The 19,748-nt window shown below is 41.2% G+C and overlaps 1 protein-coding gene across 1 annotated transcript; it reads left to right on the top strand.

Annotated features, from left to right (window-relative positions):
• The first annotated feature begins 1,899 nt into the window (after positions 1-1,899).
• Positions 1,900-18,175, top strand: RP2 (RP2 activator of ARL3 GTPase). Its single transcript, XM_059839422.1, has 5 exons — positions 1,900-2,087; positions 10,854-11,519; positions 13,122-13,236; positions 14,393-14,478; positions 15,750-18,175. The coding sequence occupies exons 1-5, from the start codon at positions 1,950-1,952 to the stop codon at positions 15,831-15,833; spliced, it is 1,089 nt and encodes a 362-aa protein (XP_059695405.1). The 5' UTR covers positions 1,900-1,949; the 3' UTR covers positions 15,834-18,175.
• The last annotated feature ends 1,573 nt before the right edge of the window (positions 18,176-19,748 follow it).

Below are 19,748 nucleotides of genomic sequence, written 5' to 3'. Positions count from 1 at the left end.
TTTTAATGGATGCACAGAAAGAGAAGCCTGATTGCCTAAAGGCTGCAGAACTTTGTTAATCTATATGAAATACAGATGTCTGGGAGGGCTGTTAAGACTTCCAGAGAGTGAGCAAAAGAGATGAAGGTGTATCAGACTCCTGTATTGGCAAACAGTCTCAAGCTGTCCTAGCTGGACACACTGTGTGTCCTGGTTTGAGACAAAAGTTGGGAGGAAAGAGCTGCTGCACAGAGGATTAGATGAAGATCAGCAAACCAGTGCCCAAGAAACCCAGGAAAATAGCTCATAGAGGAAATCCACTTTTCAACTGAGACGCAAAACTGTGCTTGGTGGTGTTGAGGGTAGCTATTGACCTGAACTGTAGCTTCAAAAGCTCAGAGCAGGCTTCACTACTGCCCAGGCATACAGTTTGTTGTGCAGATGACTCCAAAAGATTGTCAGTCACACCTCCTCCTTAGCAACCATTTATGAGCAATTGGTTTCACTTCCTTCTTTCTGCTGTTCTCGGGGATGTGACCTGGACAAGCCTTTCAGTCTGCTCAGCTGGCAGAGCACTGCTCTGCCACATTTCCTGGCTTCTCATCTCTTCTGCTCCTACAGCAGGAATGTCATCCTTTGTTTAATACAGAATGTCTCAGAAGTTTTGTTTGTGGGTAAGGACCCGGTGTCACCCAGGGGCTGGCAGAAGAGGTGGTCTCTGTGAGGAAACAGGGCTGTCCCATGGCAGACACAGCCACTTCCAAACAGCTCCAAGACACCCACCATGGGGAATGGCTGAGCCCCTCCAGTAACACCAGTGGCACCTCTGGGAAAAAGTATTTAAGGAAGGGCAAAACCACTGTGTACCAGTGTGAGAGAGAGAGGAGTGAGGAGAAAAAAGTGGGGAATTCCACTATGAACAGAAAGATAAGAAAGAAAGAGGGGATGGAGGTGCTGCAGTGCTGGAGCAAGGATTTCCCTATAGCCCAGTAAAGGACCGCAGTGGGAGCAAATATCCGCAGTACGGCCCATGAGGGACCCCACAACAGAGCAGGTGGATACTTTCTGAAGGAACTGAACAAAGCATCAGAGGCAACTTTGAAGTATTTCACCTCAACCACAGGAAAAAAAAAAATCTGTAAAATCTCGGAAAAAATGTTTTTGACTGGTCAGACGGTCTGATAAAAAAACTGTGAGTTTTTACTGTGGGGGGAAAAAGCGGCTAAAGGAAACCAAGCCGAACAACAAACTCGCAAACCACAACCCAACATAGGAAGCTCGACTATTTGCCGAGGGAGGCACAAAGCGGCAGAGCGCTGGGGGTTCTTGTGCCGGCGCTTGCCTCTTCTGCTGCTCTGAAACAGTTACAAGTAGCCGGGTCTTCCGGGGCAGCCCTTCCAGGGCAGCGAGCGCAGCGGCGGTACGCGTCCCGAGGGGACCGCGCCGGTGTATCCATAGGAAAATGACGCGATGCAGGATTAGTCGGTTTGTATTTACACCCCGTACCGGGCGGTTTCCCTCCGCCTTGCACAGCTGAACCCGCACACGGCTCCGGGCGGGACACAGGTTTCACCTCGGTGGAGCGCTGGGTTCACGGGCAGCCGCCGCCTCTTCCGAGTCGCTCCCGCGGGATGGGCGGGAGGGAATCCTCCCCGGGGCGAGGGAGCCATGGCGATCACTGACAAACCGCACTCTCCCGCTCCCCCCCGGCCCCTCCAGCGCCGCGGGTGCGCTGCCTCCGGCGGCGCCTCGCCCGCTGTCAGGCACCGCCCTGTCCAGGCGCGTCCGCCGGCCGGAGGCGATGGCTGGAGCGGGACGGGGCGGGGAAGGGGAAGGGAGAGGCGGGGGAAAATGTCGCGGTCGCTACGGGAGACGGGAGAAAACCGGAAGCCGGCGGGGCGGGGCGGCGTGGAGCTGGCGAGCCCTTCCCCACCGTCAGCCTCTCCCCGCCGGCCGGCGGCAGCAGCGCCATGGGGTGTTTCTTCTCCCGCCGAAGGAAGCCGGCCCAGGGCGGCCAGCTGCCGCCGCAGCAGCAAGCGGGAGCCGGGCAGGACGCGGCCACCGGCGAGCAGAAGGCGCCGCAGTACAGCTGGGACCTGCGAGCCAAGGTACCGCGCCGGCGGCTGCGGGCTGGGGCTGGGGCTGGGGCTGGGGCTGGGGCTGGGGCTATCGCCTCTCTCAGTGGGCAGCGTCTCGCTCTCTCCTGCCGTCCGGGGTGTGTGCTCCGGCAAGGGAGCACGCCTTCCCCGGTTCCGCTGTTGCGGCTCGGTCCGAGCAGTTCAATGCGTTTATTTGAACAATTAAAAAGTGTTTAGCCTAAGGATTTTACCAGGCGGTCTCAAATTGTGCAAGCGGAGAGGGCGGCGCGCTGGATGCCGCGGCTGCCGGCGGTGCGAGCATCGGTCCCGGTGTGGGGCTGCTCCCGAGGGGCTGGAGCTGCCTCCCGGTGGGACGGCGCCCTGTGGGTAAGCAGCTTAGCTGTGACAATCCCCAAGGTGTCTGCCTGCCGTCGGGATTCCTGATACAGCGCGGAGTCCCCTGGATGCGTGCTTCACTCCAGAAAACCGGGATTAATGGCTGGGGAACTGCTTGTGCCCGGGCGAGTCCCAGCACCTGGCATTGGGGCGGAGGCATAAAACTCGTGCCATGTGTCCTGACTGTCGATATTGATTCTTCCTGCTTGGGTGTTTGCGCTGCTGGTTTGGTTGGTTGTTTGGATTTGGATTTTTTAAAAGGTTTTGGGGTTGGTTTGTTTTTTTCTTGTTTCCCCGTTTTTTTTTTTTTTTCTCTTTAGGAAGTAGAACTAGCTTATTAGCCCGTAAAAAGACAGATGAAGTAAAATGACTTCCCAAGCTGCTTCCAGAGCTCCCGGAGGCAGTCATGAAGATTCAAGAGGGGAAGCATTTAAATGCTGGATAAAATGTATTTCTTCCGAGCCTCATTTCAAGTCTCACTTCCTAAATATATAATGACACTGTAGCCCTACTAGGCCTCTCTTCCTCTCCTCTCCAGCTGCCTTCGGTGGGGGAAGAAGAAATTGGGCAGGTGAAAAATGTAATTAATGTGGTTTCAAAAAATAAAATCCTCAAACCTTTAGGCCATATTTTACAAGTATGGAAAAGAAAATGTGTGAACCTATTTGAATGTTTAGCTTGCTTGTTTTTAAAACTTGGCCAGGTGCTCTAGGGTGTCCCTTAAGTCTTCCAAGTAGATTAAGGCAAGCTTAGATGGAGATGAGCTAGAGAGTGTGCGCATGGCCTGGAGGAGTTGGTTCCTTGAGGATAAGGATGAGCAATCTGTGTTGGGCTTATTGCTTTGGCTAGCAGGTATTTAGGGAGCGGACAGAGAAGGAGAGGATAACAGCCTGTCACTTGTATGGAGACTATTCTCACAGCTGGAGGGGCTGTACTGAAGCCATATTTTAGTGACAGAAGAAAACTTGGTCTAAAAGTAAATTACTAAATCAGCCTTTGGAATAATATTTTTTTAATTTTAGAGCAAATTCACCAGCTAAGGCACAACAGGTATAGGAATTTTTACCCCATCTACTTATATGCAGCTAACTTTGAAAACTAAAAGAAGGAAAGTCAGGATATACAAAGACTTGATTCAGAGAACAGCCAGCCTTGTTGCTAAGGAGATGATTGTTGTTAACTTGCTGGAAGTAGGCTCAAGCTAACATCTGAAGCTGTTACAGCACCAACAATCTATCTCTGTGGAGTAAAAAAAACCCCGTGGTCATGTATTGCATGTAAAACTTCCTCTTTTTCTACAAAAGACTCTTACAAACCAGAAGAATCAGTGAGTTTGGGCCATGCTAGTGAACTGTGTAAACCATCAAATTAGGTTCTTAATTTTGTAGTGTACAGCCTAAGAAGGCTATTTAATGTCTAAGTTCATTTCTCTTGCTCTTTGCAGCCTTATTTTTCATTGGGCTTTTTGGGTGTAAGATTAATACATTAAACTAGGAAAGCACCTGAAGTCACCTTATCTTAGGTGAAGGACTACTGAGCACTTGCTGCACTAAACTTGTTGATCCCAGTTTGTATTAAGTGATACCCTGTCAGTGTTAATGCAGTAGCTTTAAATGTTGTCTGTGATACCTTGTCCTGTAGTCTATTGCTTTCTCATTTGTGATGCTTCACATATACTAATTTATTTCACAAGTTTGTGTGTGTACACAAAGTTAACTTGAAGTCAGTTGGAAAACTTGTGGCATTGAGATTCCTTTTTATCCATTCAGTGCATTGAATCATATTCTAAACCCTGAAAACCTCAACTCTGTCAACTGATATGCTAAATTGTTCTTTGATGTTTATTTCCACCATTTGGGTTGGGGATGTGTTTCTAATTTTAGGCTCTCCTACTCGGTGGTGCAGCTGTGGTTACATAGTTCCATTTCACAAGCAGGTTTGGCAGTTGTCTGTAGCTGTTGTAAACTATGCTCAGTGTGTTCTTACCGGTGAGTATGTCTTGCTGCTCAGACATTCCAGCTGTCTTCCTGTAAACTAATGCCATCCTGACATGGCAGAAAAATGTAGGCACACTTGTGTGCATATTTGTGTGATTAGGAATGTGTAGAGGGATGACTGAACCTGAGGGGTTCCTCCAACAAAAGTGTTTCTTCTGCTTCTGAAGGACATCATTGCTAGCTGAGCCTATTTTAATCATGTTCTGATGGTAAAAGATTATTATTATTGATACTGTCTGCTAGTGTAGCCCTAGACAAAGAGAAATATGATGATATCCCAGTGACCATGTAACTCTTGTGTAATAGTCCGAAAAATGGACCATGTGGTAGAAAATTCTAAATAGAAAATATTATAAGGTGCTGGTAGTTGAATTGAAATTAAGGAAAATATATGAGTTTGAGGAGCCTTTTCAGATTTCTATATATTAAGTGAGGACAGAAGTTTTAAGCTATGCAAAATTTAATCAAATTTAGATTACATTGTAAATCTGCTGGAGTCTCTGAAATGCTTTCTGAGCCTTAGTTTCAGAGAAGTGGCTGAAAATTACTTATGGTGCAGTAGAAGAACCAAAGGATCAGATGATCTTGAAAATAGAAAGAAGAAGGATGAACATTCAGTTTCTTGCTGCTCTGGGATTCTCAGTCCATGAGTGTGAGTAGAGCACAGTTTATTCCAGAGTCTGTTAGTACTGCACTGCATCCTGAGGACTTATTATGCCTCTTGATGTCTTTGGGCAGTCATGAGAGTCTCTTTCTGACCGAGTGTGGGAGAGGAACTTGGTGGTGCTCAGCCCTTCCCAGCCTCCTTCAGCTAGCTTTCCACCTGGGTTGGTTTTTTTCCCACTGTATGACTAACAGCAGTTACTGAATGTGGGTATGTACCAGCAGGAACTGGGGCTTCTGTGTCTTGTGATGGCAGATGCACTCATGACCTCCACAGGAGAAGAAACACAAATAGCTGCATCATCTTTTTTTGCTCTTGTTTCATGTTCAAAGAAGTAGGATTAGATTAATTATAATCATAGTTGTATTTAGAACTTAGAGGAACTTTCCTTCCCAGATTATTTTTTTAACTTTTAGGAGGAACAAGTAAAGTTTTGTTTTATGTCAACTGACTTGCAACTTAACCTGTTTAGTTGATAGGAAACATGCAGCTATCACTGTTATTGTGCTGTGTAGCTGTATTTAAACAGTTAAAAAACCCCAAGAGGTTTCACTTTTTGCCTAAATCATAGTCTTTTGTTACTTACCTTATTTTTGAGGATTCTTCATGAATGGTCTGAGCTGACTTGTGTATGTCTAAATCTTGTTTAGGTAGCCATTTTGTACTTTATTTTTGAATAATAATAAAATAACTTTTTTTTTTTTTCTCTAAACATTGGATTTAAGGACCAAATAATTCACTGTATCTCCCTTCTCTCCTGGTGCACCAGAAGAACTATTGCTGTTTTTCTCAAAATGTGGACAGATCAACTGAGAAACACTCAGAAGGTTCATATTAAGCAGTATTTCCAGTTAGATTAAATACAGGCCTGTGGTAGCTTCCTTTCTTTTTTCACTTTTTCTGTATGCAGTGTTTAGCAGTGGTTTGCTGAATGTGAATGACTGTTTTATGCTGTTATGGGCATTATGGAAAAGCATGAAGATTCCCAAGAATAGAATGAAATGAGTATTCAGATTGTTGTATTGGCCACTCCTACAGTCAGGGTGTGCAGGAGATGCTCCAAAATGAAAAACTGTTTTTTAGAGACAGGAATCTTCACTATACTTTCCACCTTTTCTTGTTGTGCAAGAATCTTGAAATCTGCCAGTGGATGAGTAATTTCAACAAGCAATCTCCAGAGGATGTTGCAACTCATTACTTGAGGGCACCAAACCGATGCAAGTATGAATATGCAGAAGTGTCTAGGCCTGGGAATGCACTTTTTTTTTCTTATTTCCCTAATGTTAATTCCCCTGCTGACAAAAATAGTGCTTAAAGCTTCTTAAGTTGATGTGCCTACCCTATAGGTACAGCTTTTAATGTCACTGGGTCAGCAGCCAACTTCTGTATATTATCAGCTGTAAGTTCTTTTCTGAACTGCCATCTGTAGTGACATAGAGAGATAGGGATGATTTTTTGAGAAAATATTTAAAAGAGAAGACCTTAGTGTAAGTGGTTTAGAAATACTTTACAGACTGTTGGCTCAGCAGCCTGGACACGGGTAATTAGAGGAGAACTGTAACCTGTTAAGAACAGGAGTACGTTCTCATATTTGTAGGGGTCTGTCACTGTTGGCTGAAACCCCTTCCCTGATGGATCCTGTGTAAAAGTCTTGCTAAGACACGAACTCATACCAGAAACACTTTAAGATGTTGGTATCCTTTATGATTCTAGGTACAGTTACCACAAACAGCTGTGAAAGTCTACTACTGCAAGTCTTCTTCCAAATGGGAGCTGGCAGGTTTTGGTGCCAGTGAACTGGATAGTGGTGGCTGAAGAGATGTATGTCATGTGCAGCTTTCACATAGCCTCTGACCTTCTTGCAAGACAAGTGTCTGCAGGAAGGAAAGCTGCTTAATGCACCTTGCACTTGTAACAGGATGCCCTGGAGCTGTAAGGAGCCATGATAAACTCCTTTGCCTTCACTTCTCTCCTTTTGTTTGTTCTTTAAAATCCTCACTCCTTACAATTTATCCTCCAACCCTTTGTAACAGACTTCTCACCATTGTGTAATTGCTAAGAAACAAAGATTAGGCTTCTGTTTCTGTTTTGAGAAAGGAAAATATTAGCCCTGTAAGAAGGACTGGCTTTTTCATCATCACATCTGGTTATTTTAGGTCATTCTATGGAGTAATACCTGAACCTGTGCATAGCCACTTCAGTTAGAAGGCTTCAACTCCTGAGCTGTGCCGATATCTATTAATGTATGACTCTTATCTACTCTAAGAACTCTTTCAATTCACCTGAAACTATTAAAAGCTACTGCTGTGAATACTGTCACCTTTTGAACTTTTATCAGCCTGGGAAAAAAAAGCACGTTTAAAAAATCTGTTAAGGGCCGGACAGTCTGTCTGGGTGAGATGGGTGGATTTGGACAAAGGTTTTTGAAACTTTATCCAAATACAAAGGACAAGTAGATGAGTTATCAAATAGTTGAATTTTCCTGACCTGACTTGTGCTTAAGATTTTATAGCCAGTGGAGCACCAAATGAATGGGCAGAGAAATGTTTATAGCCCTGGTTATGGTTGTGTGAAACTGAAGATTTTACTTTCTTCTGTTTCTTTTGGCTTTTCTAGCCTGATTTTTTTTTGCTATGTTGCCAAGACAGAGCTTAACCAGCAGTTGGTGTTCACTGTCTGGGGAAGGAAGGTGGTTGCAGTGATTTAATATTAACCTGTTGATGATACCTGAAGACTTCAGAGATGGTCAATGTGCACCAAGAAGGCTGATGGCATTCTGGCTTGTATCAAAAGGAGTGTGGCTAGCAGGACTAGGGCCATGACCTGTACTTGGCACTGTTGAGGCTGTACCTCAAATCCTGTGTTCAGTTCTGGACTCCTCACTTCAAGAAAGACACTGGAGTGCTGGAGCATGTCCAGAGGAGGGCAATGGAGCTGGTGAAGGGTCTGGAGCACAAGTCTGATGATAAGCACCTGAGGGAGCTGTGGTTGTTGGAAGAAAAGGAGGCTCAGGGAAGGCCTTATTGCTCTTTACAACCACCTGAGAGCAGGCTGTAGGAGGTCAGGGTTGGTCTCTTCTCCCAAGTACCGAGTGATAGGATAAGATGAAAAGGCCCCAAGTTGCTCCAGTGGAGGCTTAGATTGGACATTAGGAAAAATTTCTTCATGGCAAGAGTTGGAACAAGCATCCCAGGGAAGTGTCAGAGTCACCATCCCTGGAGGTGTTTAAAAAATGTGTAGATGTGGCAGCTGGGGACATGGTTTAGTGGTGGACTTGGCAGTGTCAGGTTAATGATTGCACTTGATGGACTTAGAGGCCTTTGCCAATTTCAACTATTCTATAATCCTATGGGCATATAAGGTGCTGCTGGATGCATCCTCATAGTCATGGTTCTGCCTTCAGGCCTGTTTCTCTGGCATGTTTCTTTAACCCAGGAGAAGTGAAATATTTATATCTGCTATAGTCTTATATCCCCTCCTCTCAGGGGCAATAATCCAGTGAGGGGAGAGAGTTTCAAATCTATTCCATGCAGTCCCTCTAGTCTGTACTGCAGTGTTAACAGTCTTTAAAAGGATGACTGCAAAACAAAATCAGAGGAAATGTGCATGGTCAAATTCTTTGGCATGGTCAACAAACTGAGAAGTAAAAGCTGTGTCAAGGTGGAACTCTTAGTTCTGGAAAACTGGCAAATAAAGAGGAGCTCCTGAACCTGATAATAAGATGAACTTTTATCCATAACTTGACTACTATTCTTGCTCAAAAACTCTCATTTGAAACTGTCTACAAGCTGTGAGCTTGCTGACTAACGAGTGTTTTTTACCTAGGCCTTAATAAAATTGCAGAGTGAGGTTTCACAAGTCCTTGCAAAGGCCACTGGGTAGGATGAGCTAGTGCTGCTTCAGAGGCTTTGTAGAGCAGAGCAATTCAGAAAGATGTGCTTAGGTTCCAAGTTTCAAAAAAGCTGTAAGTTCTGGAAACACTGAACTTCTCATTCCTAAAAGAAATAACTGTTCCTCTGTGCTTCTTTTGAAAGCAGTAGGTTTGTCTCCCATGGTTATTAAAAAAAAAAAACAACACCCAACATACAGATATACACAAACATACATAAATATTCTAAGAGATGCCTGGGAAGAATATGTCCAAAAGCAATTTTAATATTTGTGTTCTCAAGTAAGTGGGAATATGAGGGTAAGTAACTTGTATATTCAAATATGTAACATTACTTGAAACTAAAGACCTTGGAGAGTTAGAATCCAAAGCATGCTGTGTGACTGAGTCTCCATGAGGTGTCCCTTATCTTTTGAGTGTCCCAATTTTATTGGTAACACTTCCAGCTAACTTTCCTGGATGTGTACTAGTGGTATTAAATATGATTGAGGAGAGAATTTTAGAAAGACATCTTCATTGTCTCAAGTTGCATTTCTTTGGAAGATTCATCAGCTGCAAAACTCCTTTCCTGTCTGTAGGTCATATATGTTGCATAGAACAAAATACATTTTATCAGCTGGTAAGGATTTTTAGCTTCCTTTGGCTGTTCCAGTCAAAAGCTGCCAAGGCTGGTTTATTGAATGTCTGGTGCTAGCCTGTTCTGGTTTATGCCTTTTGCTGGTCTCTAAATATTGTGTCAATGTTTGACATGCTAGGAAGAAGTATTTTTAGGAATTGAACTGCACCAAAACTGTGGTAATGCATGATAACTGATTATGGTACAGCAAATTTTAGAAGCCTCAAGGCTGATAATCAGAAAGCAGGCTGGTGAAGAGGTCTTGTGTTGGTCATTCGCTTATACACTTCTGAGTGCTATTTTAATGAGCTTTCACAAGAGGGCAGAGTAGAATTTGCTCCAGGAAATTGGCTTGAGACTTAACTTATATCTAGAAATAAGCCAGCTCAGATTCCTTTGGTTTTAGGACAGCATGGGGTGTATTATTCATGCTTTCCACCTGTATTGCATCCGTCCTAGGTGCTGTGTGGCTTGTGAGTTGCTGCTCCCTAAAGGAGAGTGTCAGGGAAAGCCACAGCCTCCCTCAAATGTTCTGCCCCAGCGAGAGGGATGCTGGAGTGTGGAGGAGATCTGCAAACATGCCCCCTGTACCACCACTGCCAGTTGTTGCTTTTGGACATAGCTAAAACAATCTTGTATGTTTTATTAGCACAAAAATCTTGTCCTTGTTAGCACGAGATAATGCTGTGGCACACATTAATGAGCTGTTTGTAGTTTGCAAACATAATAGAGAAGATACTGTTTGACAGCAACAAGATTTCCTTGCAATATGTTGAGGTAAAATACGACCAAGAAAATTACTCGAAAAAGAAAATACTGTGTATCGCCAGCTTTATGAATCTGTAAGTATGCTGGACAATTTGTTTATTACAGTTACTACTCTACCCAGAACCATCATCCTTGTTGAAACAGTTCAGAGTCTACTGTTAAAAGTAGGTCCCCTTGCCCCTTTCTTTATTAAAGGACAAACTGAGTTGCTTTTTTTTTATTCCCCTAGACACTCTCAGAGGCGTAGTTTCACGTCTTAGTTGTGTCTCAATACTGTGTATTCCAGTAGTTCAGCTGAAAGAGTTGCCTCTGATCTTTCATCACTCATTGAAGACCCTTGTGGCAGTATATCCTATACTATTCAGTTGTTCTTCAATCAGTGCAAGTCAATGGGCATTTAACATTTTAATATTCTCTGCATTTGAAGACTTTAACCTGTTTTTTTATTATTTTATTCCTCCTTCAGATTGACCCCAAGGATTACACTTTTTCCGGACTTAAGAACGAAACTGTGGGTCGACTGCCTGGAAAAGTAGCAGGACAACAATTTGTCATTCAGGACTGCGAGAACTGTCAAATCTACATATTTGACCATTCTGCTACAATCACAATTGACGACTGTGTAAATTGCCAAATCTTTTTAGGACCAATAAAAGGCAGCGTGTTTTTCCGTGACTGCAAAGATTGCAAGTGTGTGGTTGCCTGCCAACAGTTCCGCACGCGGGACTGCAGAAAGCTGGAGGTGTTCTTGTGCTGTGCCACCCAGCCCATTATCGAGTCCTCCACAAGTATGAAATTTGGATGTTTCCAGTACTATTATCCTGAGCTTGCTTTACAATTTAAAGATGCTGGTCTGAGTATCTTCAATAACACGTGGAGCAACATCCATGACTTTACCCCTGTGTCTGGAGAAAATAACTGGGGCCTTTTGCCTGAAACTGCTGCAGTCCAAGACTACGTTCCTCTGCCCAGCTCTGAGGAGCTGAAAGCTGTCAGAGTTTCTACTGATGCTACAAAGAGCATAATACCCATAACTCGAGGGCGGAGACAGAAAAACAGCGATGAATCGTGTTTGACCGTGTTTTTTGCTGGTGACTACACAACTGCAAATGCCAGGAAGTTAATTGATGAGGTGAGCAACCTTTGTCTTCATTCAGGCTTTTCAATTCCTAATTCAGCGTTCCTGTGGACAGCCTCTGATTCTCCCTAGAGGGGGACTATAGAGGCTCTGTTTGTCTACTGACCATACTGATCAACTGCATTGTTTAAAACTTCAAAGCAGGGTAAGAGACTGAATCTCATTTGATCCATCAGTTGCTTTACAGTTGGCATCCTGTGAGTTACACATCTATCCTCTGGTGTACTTTTCCATCATGGCACAGCAAAGCATTGCTCTGAAGAAAATATGTAGTTGATTTGATTTGAACTTGGTCAAATATAGAGTAAGTGATAGACAATGCTTGTGAGAGGGATGTAACTGATTTACTTGTTGGCTTATTGTCCTGAAAGCTTTTCCAGTACTAACAGAGAGTCTTAAAAGAAAAAAAAAAAAAAGGTGTTTAAATGTTTCCCCTGTGTCATCCAGTGCTGGAACTTTTTTTCTGAAAGGGGCAGTGAGTGTTTGTCATGGCTGGTCAGCTGTCTTCAATGACTTAAATCGCTTTTTTTTATTGGTCTTTCTTTTTTTAATTTTTTTTTTTTTCTGTGACACAGCAGCTTCCAAGCTTGGCAGAGTTTGTACTTTCCTGGGGCTAAAACCTGGGAGTGGCTGGCTGCTTTCACCATCCTCAAGTGCCAAGGATGTCACAGAGCAGAGCCAGTAACCGTGGGCTACAGCATCTGAGAGTGGTATCTGCAAAAGATGCTGATCACAGTGTTGTACGATCAACTAAGCATCTGGTGGAGCTCTTTCCCTTGGGTTTTTGTCTGCAAGGAAAGAAAGCTGTAGGGTGTCTCCTTGCCTCCCCACTGCCCAGTTGGACTTTTGTGGGTCTGAGCTACTGAGTTTAGTGAAGGGAGATAATGATACTTACAGGTGGTTTCTTCTCTGATGAAGGAATAGCTACAGGAGGAGGGTAATAGATGTGCTCTCCTCTGTTAGTAGTTATTTAGAAGTTAGAGTTAAGAAGATGCTAAAGCACTAGTTAGCATGTTTCTGTGGAAATCTAACTGCTCTGCAGATTAATGGATGTTTTGGAAGTAAAAATGTATTTGCTCCTTTCCCACATGCTTTTAGTTTTATATTAGATTTGGAGTAAAAATGAGGGGATGGGGCGTGTATATGTGTTTTCAAACATTGTTAACTCTTGTTCCAAAACTGAAAACTTAGCAGTTGATGGATGAGAGTCTGAGCTAATGCTTGACTGAACTATTGCAGACTAAAGAGAACTGACTGCTTGTTTCCAGATCCTGAATGCCTTTAACTCCCATTAGTTTATGCTTGTGAGGGATTGTGGGGAAAAACACATAACTCTGGGCCCTAATATATAAAACAAAAACATTCACATTTATTCCTCTAGGTGCACTAGGGCAGAGGAGAAAATCTGGATGAATGGAATGAAAATAAACAGAAGTGTAGAAAAAGCAAATGATCTCTGAAAAGAGCAAAAAGGGTCCCTTTGCTCTGAGACTTAATGTGTATGGGAAAAATGAGTCTATTACAGTGTAATCTGGATACTCAAGTTGAACTTTGCCTCAGAAGCATTTTTAACATGAATTCTTCCTCTGTTAACAGATGACTAGCAAAGGCTTTCAGCTGGTACAGACTAAAGAGGTTTTAATGAAGGCAGAGGATGCTCACAGAGTTTTCCAGCAGAGTGCGTTAGAATTCATTCCACTGCTGGAAAAAGGTGAGTTTGTGTTATCTTTCTCCTTTTGATATAGAAATCTGTCACTAGAGAGTTCTGGAGAAGAAAGAAGAATGAAGGACAAATTTGTATTTCAAGGGCATACTATAAAACATGTTGAGATAGTTTTGGAAGCCTCAGTGAGGCCCTAAACAAGCCAAAACTCCTAAAGGCATCAGAAATGAATTATTTCACATTTATTTTGTGTTTCTGCTCCCCCCCTAGTGGTCCAACTGCATAGTTCAGGAGCAGTGGCACATGCAGACCTGCCTGAAGTGGTCAAAAAAAGTTCATGCTTTTAGACTATTTCTGACTTATCACAATTGCTGCTCGACCACTGAGCTGTTTGGTGTTTCTGTATAAATTATTTAAGCAAATCAGTATAGGTGTACAGAAAGCAGAGAAGTGTTTAAAATTCTTGTTTATAACTGGTGTACTGTCTGAGTATTTCAAAAGCCTTTCTATTGATATGACTGCAGTTGGGTTTAGTCTCTTCTTTCAGAGGTACTGACATCTTGTTATGTGTCACATGCTAAAGTTCACTGCACATTCCCAAACTTGGTAGGTTTTTTCATCATGACGTGAGAGGTCTGTGATGCCCATTGCAAGAACAGGACAAAAGTCATTGCACTTGTAAGATGGTAGTCCAGCTTATGGGCTGTGTTGCAGTCATGTGGGAAGAAATACCATGTTCAGAATGAAACCAGAGAAAGCAGATCTGCAAATAGTGGGTGAGAACAAGTCTAAAAGTCAGGCAATTCACTATCTTGGGACTAAAGCAAAAATGCTTGAATGACTCAGTCCTACTCCAGATGTCTGTGAAATGGCTCACTATTTGAGCAGTTTAGTCTGACTCACTTCCACGATGCCTTGCACTCTTTAGCATTTTTGTGCTGTTGCTGCCTTTCAAGAAGTAAAACTGGAATCCTGCCCAAATCTCTGGAAAAAAAAAAAAGGAGCATGGAATTGCAGATAACACTGTACCTTTTTTTGTAACATGTTTAAGTCTTTTTAATTCTTTATCTACTGTTATGAGACTGCTCAAGCAAAAAAATAAAATACTTCTTGTAAGCTTCACAATTCCCTATAGGTTGAGAAATCTACTGTTTCAATGCCAAACTTAAAAGAATTATTGATTTTAGATGAACCTATTTTCTAGGTCCAGTGGTTGCTTTGGAATTCAATGGAGATGGTGCTGTGGAACAATGTCGAAGCACTGTAAATGAAGTTTTTAGCGGCACCAAGGTAAGCTGGTGTATTGCTTTATTCATAGAAAATATTACAGAATGTCTGAACTATTTCATGATCTAGTGTTGACATACTACACAATCTTTTTCGGTTCCTGGGTAGTAAAATTGGAATATCCTTTTGTTGTTGTTTTGGTATTTTGTACTCAAAACATGAGTAACTTTTTGCTGACGAGAAAATTGTCCTAGGAAAGAGAATTCTGAATCCCCATATCCACTGAAGAATATAAGATTTCCACTTAAAACTGTTATTTCACATAACACAAAATCAAGTTCTATAATTGTAGTACAAAAAAGTTCCACTTAAGTCCTGGATATAGTCACTTAACTGTGGTGGCCTTTCTATTAAACCACAACAAAGATAATATGATGGGATTTCAACGTTTTTCCATGTTTACTTTTGCTGTGTAGGATACCACAATGCCTCCCTTCAAAGACAGTGCTCTTTTTTCTTCTGTCAGCTTCTTTCACTTTAGCTTCCTTACACCACATCTCCTCTTTCCTTGCCATTCCCTTTCTCTAAATGCCAATGGTTTTGGGAAAGTTTATGGAAACATTTAGAGCACTCCTGATAACAGGAGAGTGACAAACCCTTTGCTTTCAGGCAGTTGTTCAAAGAAGACTTCAATATCTTTAGACATCTAGCATCCATGCAGCTCCTTGTTGTCTTTCAGTTCCTTTCAAAAGACTTACTTGGAACTAGGCTGCCCAGTTTCTGGAAAACAGTCATCTTGTAGCTAAAGCTTGGACTTTTACATACATTGATAAATTTTGAAAAATGAAAAAGTAATTGAAGTTACTTTTTAAAAAATAGTCATCTGCTGGAGAAGCAATGAAGATGTTTTTAGGGTAATATAGCACAAGGAAGTCTTTCTTAAAAATTCTCCCCTTCTGTTAAAGGAAAGCAGTATTCTAAGGATTTTGTGTATTTATTTTTCCCCAGCTCTACTGGAAAGAGTTGACTTTACCAATGAAAATACCTCTAAATAGACACTAACTGAAGCTGTGACCCCTGAATAATGAAGCCCCAAGCTCCTGATCCTGAAGGCTAGGGTTAATGCAGCCAGCATGTGTGCTAGGAAAGGGTGACAAAAACAAATGGTGGATGCATCAGGGCTGAGAGAATACTAGGATTTGTTCTGTCACACAGTGGGAACCAGCAGAGTTGTGTCTCTCATGAAATGCAAAACTAAAAATAAGCATTACTGGTTCCAAAAGAGCACGACTGCTTTTACTGATGCATAACTATTTTCTTGTTTAACAAAACAGGTTTTTGTATCGGAAAGCAAAGCATCAGCATCTCAAGATGTAGACAATTTCTACAATTTTGCTGACATGCAGATGGGAATGTGAAGTTCAGCATGATGGTGCTCACGAACGGTTTGTCTTAGCACTTGGACGTCACTTGGCTTGAATATCGCAGTAGTTTTGTCATTTAGTTTTGTATTTCTCATATATCCCTTTTATAAACCACTGGTGGTTTTTAATGTGATATTATCTGAACTGGAGTAAACTGCATAGCTAGCCCTGTGCATAGTGTTTGAAATTTAAGTTTAACTTCGAAAACAATTGAGCTTTTCTACTAACTTTTTTACAGTGATTTCTAAACATCTATCGACACTTGAATGTTTCTCAACAACATCTAATGATTATACATATTTTAGAAGTGCAATGCTGATCCAAGTTTGATGCAGTAGTAGTTGTTATCGTTCACTCAGACACATAGTTTAGAAAGTGTATTTATGTGAAATTTGCCCATCAAAATTTTCCCATATGCAAATTTGTCTTTACTGGGGGTCCAGGAAGGAAGCTGTAGTCATTTGCTTTTTCTGAAAGCTTAGTCTGAAATTAATTGTCCTTGTAGCATGCTTTCAAAAGCAGTTTGTGACTTTGGCTAACTCTGCTTCAGCATGCTTTTTGAATAAAGTTGTTTGCAGCAGCCTTTGTGGTGAGAGTTGTCACAATAGCATTCTGGTAAGTGAGCACTTGCCAGGCTTTTCTGCTTTAGGGTGAATCCTGAGCATGAGTGCTCTGCTGAAGCTCCTCTAAGGTCTGCTCAGGTTCTTTGGCATTGCCAGCTCACACATAGGCTATATTTGAGGTTTCTTTGCACTTGAGCAATAAACCTCTGGCATATTGTTGTTTTCTAGAAGGGACATAGCCAGTAGTCAGAGAAGGACTCTGATGGCATTAAAAACACCTTCTTCCTTGCTAGACCCCAGGAGAAGGCTTTTACTTGCAGAAATAATATAGAAAGTGCTGTAAAATGCCACACACTGCCATAGGATTTATTTTGTATTAATTCTAAAGAGAGAATGAAGAAGTACTACCAGCATTTTGTGGGATGCATTTGAATAGTGTTCAGTAATAATGCTTATTGCTAAATAATGCACATTAGAATGCAAATCTATATGGGTATTAAATACATGATTGATTAATTTTTACATGTTACATTTTTTCTATGTGAACTTAAAGCTTCAGTCCAGGTTTACAAGCCCTCTGTAATACTTGAACCAATTGTGCATGCAGACACACAAAACCAAATTTCATAATTAAAACATGGCTTGCCAGTTTGCATAGCCTTTACAATTCATTGAAAGGATTGGGGCTGTGCTGAGGTGCTAAAGCCATTTCCTCATTATGGTCATCCATCAAAAGGGAAGATCTTGCAAATTTTAACTGACGATGAGTCTTGACTCGTCAGTTTCACAGCTCTGGATCTCCAAAGTGGGTGGCTAAAAACATCTCTAATTTTTTTGAATTAGCACATGAGAGAATCTCTTATCCTGAAATTCATAATTCTGTAATGCCTAAGAGAGGTTCTGAACTGTCACTTTGTTGCTACTGGGCAAATGCTTGCCATTAGTTTAAACTCAAGGATATGTCCTTAGGACCTCTTGTTATAGTTATGCATAGATTAAATAAGGAAGAATATGTCCTGAATAAACTAAACCATTAGTATACTGGAGGTAAGAAAATTGCCACTTCTTTGAAATGTTTTTATTTGACAAAGTCAAGCCACCACTAGCACAACTCATCAGTCAACATTCACAGGAATTAATCTAGACATGTACAGTAAATGTATTATTTTGGTATGGACAGTACATTGAAATTGTATAATGTACTTCAGAGCTGGCATTGTGTGATTTGTATCAGCAGTACATATACCAGACTATCTTGGTCTCTAAACTTCCACATACAATATTTCCAAAGTTACATGCTGACACATGATTATGTATATGTTTATAGCTTATTTTTTGTATCATCAACCTGCTCTGGAAACAAAGTGCTCAATGGACTTCGGTGACTCCTTTTGCTGGAGGACAGGAAGATTAATAGAAAATTAATCTAGGCTTGAAACAGTGGAATAACTTTTCTACATGCTGGGAATGAGCAGTGTTGCTTTTTTTTTTTTTTTTTTTTAACATGGATGGTCTGTTTACCAGCATCAAGAATTTTTAATAAAAAATCCCTAAATAATGAAGGAGTTTCTCAATCCCATTATTTATCTGTCTTTTGATCTCCATTTCTTGCTAACAGGTGTTAAGAACACTTCTAGCTTAAGAATCAAGAATTCTTTGCATTACAGAATGGTACGTGTTTAATGTGTTCTTTGTACATTTCTTGTGTAGCTTTTAATGTAATTTGTATTGCACTGTGAATGTGATTCATAATAAACATTTGAAATATTTGAACTCTGGATTCTGAAGACTTCTTAAAATTATGGTATGTTGAAAAACATAATTAATTATACTAGGTATAAAAACTGGGATATTAAACAGGGGTATATCTTGAAATAGATACTCATAGCTAATGAAAAATAAGCTTTAACTCTCTAGGCATTTATCCTCTGAAAAAGGTGATTTTTTTTGACAGCAGGAATTTTTCCTCAGTCAGAGATTGTGGTTTTTATTGTAGTAAAATTGTTAATTTAGAAAGCAGGTCCATTTAATATCTGAAAAACAGTAATACCCCCCTGAAAATAGACAAACATTTAATACATTTCCAAATGTGGCTTTAAACTGGTCAGAAATGTGACACTTCCAAGCAGAGATGGTCTAGGGTAACTCTCACTAGGCATAAATATTTGGAAAGAACATGAAGTATGGTATCAATACAATTGCCTTTTGAATATATTGAGTAAAGTTGTGAAGCTTAAAGTAGAAAAGCTTTTGGTTTACCTTTAGCTATTATTGTATGAGTTTTCAGTTTGGAAACCATCTTGTTACCCCAGTTGGATCCAAGTTGCCTAATAATCTTTTCTCTTATGTGTCTGAGTCATACCAAAGCTGCCCTTAAGTATTTTTACCATTTTTAACAATCACATCTTCAAATATGAACATGAAGAAGTATCTGTGCCCCAGTTGCTAGATCACCCAATTTCTTTTGTCATATCTAATATACATGCATTCTTTTCCATGAGTTTAATCCACATACCAGGCTGCACTTATAACTTGGACAGATTTTTTTTTTTCAATTCCATAAAGCAGCCTTAACCTTTTATTACAAAATACTTGCTTAAGTCATTCTGACTAATAAGGGGAAAAATGTTTTACTGACTTAAGCATGAGTAAAACTCTGTAGCTGAATATTTTCTTATTTAAATGCTGGTTTTTAAGTATTTAGGTTTTATTAATACAGAATTCAATGTTCTACACAAATTTAAATCAGAGTGGACAATAGTATCTTCTAAAAGATGTTGATTTCAAAGGCTGTTTCCCTGAAAATTTAATGCAGGACATAGTGAAATAAATCTTCTAACACCTAGGAGCAGCCCAGTTGCCCACCTGATTAGTTCCTAAACTCTAGGTCTTTTGCTATCAAGTTCCTTGTTGACTCATTGGGATCTTTGTGCCATTTATTTTTTGAATTAATGAGTAATCCTCGTGAGTCCACAAGGGTGATATAGATCTTAGGAGGTCTGCAGGAACAGCTCTTCCAAGGCATGTTTAAATCTGATCTAAACCATGTAAATTCTACACCAACAGTTTCAAAAGCTATGAATAAGTGCCAATTGCAAGTATTGTCTCTAGCGTCCATGGATTTGAGTGGGATGGTGCAATTGGCTGTAGCACTTCCTGAAGCTTGTGCTGTAGTGCTGCATTTTGCTGCAGTATATGCTGGAAGGCAGCTAGTTCTGCAAGTCCACCCTGTTCCTTGGGCATTAATTGCAGAGTTTGCAGCATGAGCTATAGTAATTTGCTGAGGACAACAATTTCTGAAAAGTAATCATTTGCTGTCTTGCCATCCTGGAGGTTTTTCTTAAAG

Source organism: Haemorhous mexicanus, chromosome 2 (assembly GCF_027477595.1).
Source record: "Haemorhous mexicanus isolate bHaeMex1 chromosome 2, bHaeMex1.pri, whole genome shotgun sequence".
NCBI lineage: Eukaryota > Metazoa > Chordata > Aves > Passeriformes > Fringillidae > Haemorhous > Haemorhous mexicanus.
This window is presented reverse-complemented; position numbering and strand designations above follow the sequence as displayed.

Coding starts and splice junctions, on each gene's coding strand:
- RP2 (XM_059839422.1), top strand. CDS start 1,950: ATGGGGTGTTTCTTCTCCCGCCGAAGGAAGCCGGCCCAGGGCGGCCAG. Junction 2,088..10,853: donor GCTGGGACCTGCGAGCCAAG/GTACCGCGCCGG, acceptor TTCCTCCTTCAG/ATTGACCCCAAGGATTACAC. Junction 11,520..13,121: donor CCAGGAAGTTAATTGATGAG/GTGAGCAACCTT, acceptor CTCTGTTAACAG/ATGACTAGCAAAGGCTTTCA.